Here is a 3,898-nt window from a genome sequence, read left to right on the forward strand (position 1 = left end):
CTCTCTCTCTCCTATCCCTATGTGTCTCTCTCATTCGATTTCTCTTTAAGCAACTGATTTCCAGACACAAACACGTGAGCTAACTTCCCTATCCTCACCTTGGACCTTTCCTTCACTTAATCATCACCTCCCATCCCACTCGTACTATTCAATTCTTTTTTCATTATTTTACCTTTCTATCTCTATATTTCTACACCACCAAATCTATTATAAAATAAATTCAAATATATTTTTTTAATCTGCATAAATACGCAATTACCAAATTCACTTTTATTCAAATCTCTTCTTTTTAATAATGTTCCTTTTACTTTTATCTTGTTGACGGTTTTCTATCTTCAACTATGATTTTTTTTTCTCCGGTTCTCATCGTATCTACGATCATTTCTTTTTATATATTTTCAGTCTTCAACTGTTTTCTTTTCCTGGCCAAGAATTTACCCAAGTCTTCTCTACATAATAATCTCAAATTATAATTCTGACTTTATAACTTACGAATAAAGTTTGACATGTTGTCACTGTGATGTTAATCATATAATTAACTTTGTTCACTGAATTCTAAATAATCATATTACAAAGTTCTGCATAAGGCTGCCAAGGAATCGATATTTAGATCAACTACGTGTCTGCCTGTATACATGCAATTACTTTAAGGAAGGAGTCAATATATTTGAATCAACTTCGTATCACTGCGCAATACATGCATACAATATATATTCTATTATTTTCATAAATTAGTCACTTGAAAACCTAGGACAATTATATATTATTATTATTTATATCATATCATACTAATTAGTAATAATAATCACTGATAGAAGTCTAATTGAAAACATGTTACCGAGGACAAAAAGATACACGTTAACATGAGGCCTTGGAGGAGGAGATGAGATTATCCCCACGGCCAGTTACCTTTTTCTTTTCCATTGTCTGATTCACGACATTAGTATATGTGTATCTATATATATACATATACAGTTACCATGAGAACTTTAAATTGAACAATAAAAAAATTCTAATACCTTCATATATAGAAGGAAACATACTGTAATGGTTTATATAAACATACAGTAGTAGAGGAAGAAAAATCAAAAGGTAATTTCAATCAGAAGTTACTATTCTTAACAGTATTAACTAATTACAACTTTTCCCTATCTAGACGCATCGCCCTCAACCAAAAAAATACAATGGTCGTGGGAAATAACTCTTCTTTTTTACCTCTTCGCCCCAAAGGGTGAAAACCTAACCACAGTCAACATGCTGCAGAAGGATTGGCAAAGGGGTTGTAGAAGTGAGTCTTGGGAGCCATGGAGAAAGGGCTTTTATTGGAAGCGTTATCGCTAACGCCACCGAGCCTCTCGCAAGAAGGGCACATGGTGAGTGTTGCCGCAGGCATAGGCATGTACAAGGGTTGAGCTAGTTTCAGTGCCTTCAGCTCCTGCAGCTCCTTCTTTAACCTTCTGTTTTCGTCCGTCAACGTTTCACAGCATTTCTTCAAGAACTCACAGTCCACCTCTGTCTGCTTCAGCTTTGTTCTGCAGCAACCAAGCCAAAACCTTAATAAACCAACATGTCATCTTTTCATCTCATGAATCTGTCAAATTTATCAACAATATATTTTCAACAAGGAAATTAAGCCTTGCTAAATAATTAGACAAACATTAGACATGGAAAACATGGACAAAATGATTGCTTTATTTTTAAAACTGAAATTTTATCATATCACACGTACCGATATTATTAATCTGTGCTTGATGATTATAAATATAAACCTTTTTATATGTATATACATGAAGGAGAACGTAATGAAACATTTGCTATGGTGCTGTTTGGTATGGAGCTGTCGATTTTAAAATCAAAGGAAGACGTACCTGGCTCTCCGATTCTGAAACCACACTTCAACTTGTCGAGGCCGTAGATTTAACTGTCTGGCTAAAGCTTGCTTCTGTTTCTGTAAATCCAATCCAAGAAAAAAATATTAATTTCAAACAAATTTTCTCTAACAAAAATAAGAGAGAGATTAATTATTTAATGATAATAATAATAATAAGTATTATTTACAGGATTGAGAGTGCTGTGTTGTTTGAAGCTCTCCTCCAGTAGTGCAGATTGTTCTTTGGTGAGTCTGAGTTTCTTCCTAGCATTGGTGCCGTCTTCTTCTTCGTCGCTCACTCTTGAAGAAACCCTCTCGTCTGCCTCTGCCTCTGCCTCTACCTCTTCAAAGCTAAGATCTCTCTCCCTCTTCACAACCCTCCCAGTTGAGAAAGACGAAACCACGCTGTGAGGTGAAGTCTGTCTAGACATGTCAAGAGGGTCCTCACAATAAACCTTACTGTTGTTAGGCACTTGCTTGGCTAGGTGGCAGGTATCGCCAGACAAACCCAACGTCAAAGATGGTTCATTGGGGGAATTAGGCTTGGTTGGAGAAGGCTTAACAACACAAAAATGATGATGACGATGATGATGATCTTGAGGCTTGGTAGATGGAGTGGTGGTAGCAGTCAAAGATAACCCTAGAACGAGATGAAGGCCAGAGGTACTGGCATCGTGATCAAAACCCATTTGAGAGAATAAGGAGGTGGGTACGTATCTGGTTCTTTGGTTGAAAAATTATAGATGTTGTGGGATTGAAAGGGTCTTAAGAAGAGAAGAGAAGAGAGAGAGTGAGGTTTTGTGGGGGCGTTNGGGTGGGTGGCTATGATTATTGTTAATCAAAGGGAGGAATGAGTAGAGAAAGGAATCTTGATATTGGAAATAATGAAAGTCCCTTGGATTAGTATATCTCTTGCATAGGTTGACCATTTGAACCCCAACACTGTTAGCTCCATTATAATTATAAATAATTATAATAACAGACAAACTTGGAAAATCCCTCTCTCTCTTAAATTCCTGCAATAATCTCTTACTGTGCACATCAACCGGGTTGGCTTTGTCACCAACGAGTGTACCAGATATAGCTATATATTCCTTTATCATTACTGTTACCTCACTTTCTTTACCTATATATATACATGGTAGTAGTTTCTTTCACTTCACATTGTACCAATTATTGGCCCCCTTGAGTCCTGCTTTAGTGGTGTCCCAGGCACCTTTAATTTCTTTCTCTCCTACGTTTATTGGCAGTGATGCAAAGATTATCTTGAAAAAATTGAAGTAAGGGAAAATAAAAAGAGGTGTATAATATATATTTATGCAAGTATAAGAGACCCACATGAACTGTCTCCCACTTGATGCCTTGTTGAACTAGTTAGAGATGGGTACCATGTCACTTTGCTTACCAATCTTGTATACTTTTTAATGAATTAGGAATGTGAAGGGCGATGGTTGGGCCTTTTTCCTCTAGCTTATAATGAATGTGGAAGAGTAGAAAGGGATGTGCACTATTTGTTTGTTTCCAATAGAAAATGAGATAAAAGTAGGTATAAGACACAAATGGAGTTTCAAAGAGTTATAATGGTGCCAGAATATGATTCATCAACAAGAATCCGGATCTTTGCTTAACTAGAAAGTTGATGTGAAGCGTTTGGGACCTACTTTTCTGTATTAGTACTATAAGCACTTCCAATAATGCATTGTCGGCGACGCTCAGCAGAAGTTAGGTCACCCGTAATTAATGATAAACCTAATATAATTACTCACCACGAAATAACGGCGTAATTACCACCAGCTTTTACAACCCTTTTGCTAACTGTAAATGAATTAACATTAACAATATATAGGTGCTGATCATGATGAACAAAACGTTATAAAAATGTTCTCATTGAATTAATTGGGAATTGGATTTTATATTGGAGGTGTCCTTTTTAAAACCAACAGGAGGGATTCAACAAATAATGAATTATAGGATGGGAATAAACCCACGCATCTTTGGTTTAACTTTAATTGGATGCATCATCATATG

The 3,898-nt window shown here is 36.1% G+C and overlaps 1 protein-coding gene across 2 annotated transcripts; it reads right to left on the reverse strand.

Moving 5' to 3' along the window:
* Nucleotides 1-988: 988 nt before the first annotated feature.
* Nucleotides 989-2,684, reverse strand: LOC106776938 (homeobox-leucine zipper protein HAT22). Of its 2 annotated transcripts, none has more exons than XM_014664419.2 (3): nucleotides 2,059-2,684; nucleotides 1,869-1,948; nucleotides 989-1,553 (listed from the first exon to the last, which is right to left on the reverse strand). In XM_014664419.2, the coding sequence occupies exons 1-3, from the start codon at nucleotides 2,557-2,559 to the stop codon at nucleotides 1,250-1,252; spliced, it is 885 nt and encodes a 294-aa protein (XP_014519905.1). In that variant the 5' UTR covers nucleotides 2,560-2,684; the 3' UTR covers nucleotides 989-1,249. The 2 variants fall into 2 exon arrangements, with proteins under 2 accessions (XP_014519905.1, XP_014519906.1); XM_014664420.2 differs by having other exon boundaries at nucleotides 989-1,532; nucleotides 2,059-2,681.
* Between the last annotated feature and the right edge of the window lie 1,214 nt (nucleotides 2,685-3,898).

This window comes from Vigna radiata, chromosome 11 (assembly GCF_000741045.1).
Source record: "Vigna radiata var. radiata cultivar VC1973A chromosome 11, Vradiata_ver6, whole genome shotgun sequence".
In the NCBI taxonomy this organism is placed as follows: Eukaryota; Viridiplantae; Streptophyta; class Magnoliopsida; order Fabales; family Fabaceae; genus Vigna; species Vigna radiata.

Excerpts from the sequence above, each read along its gene's own strand:
- LOC106776938 (XM_014664419.2), bottom strand. The coding sequence starts at position 2,559 with ATGGGTTTTGATCACGATGCCAGTACCTCTGGCCTTCATCTCGTTCTA. Across the intron at positions 1,949-2,058 it reads AACACAGCACTCTCAATCCT|AAACAGAAGCAAGCTTTAGC; the intron begins GTAAATAATACT and ends TTGGATTTACAG. Across the intron at positions 1,554-1,868 it reads TTTCAGAATCGGAGAGCCAG|GTTTTGGCTTGGTTGCTGCA; the intron begins GTACGTCTTCCT and ends TGGTTTATTAAG.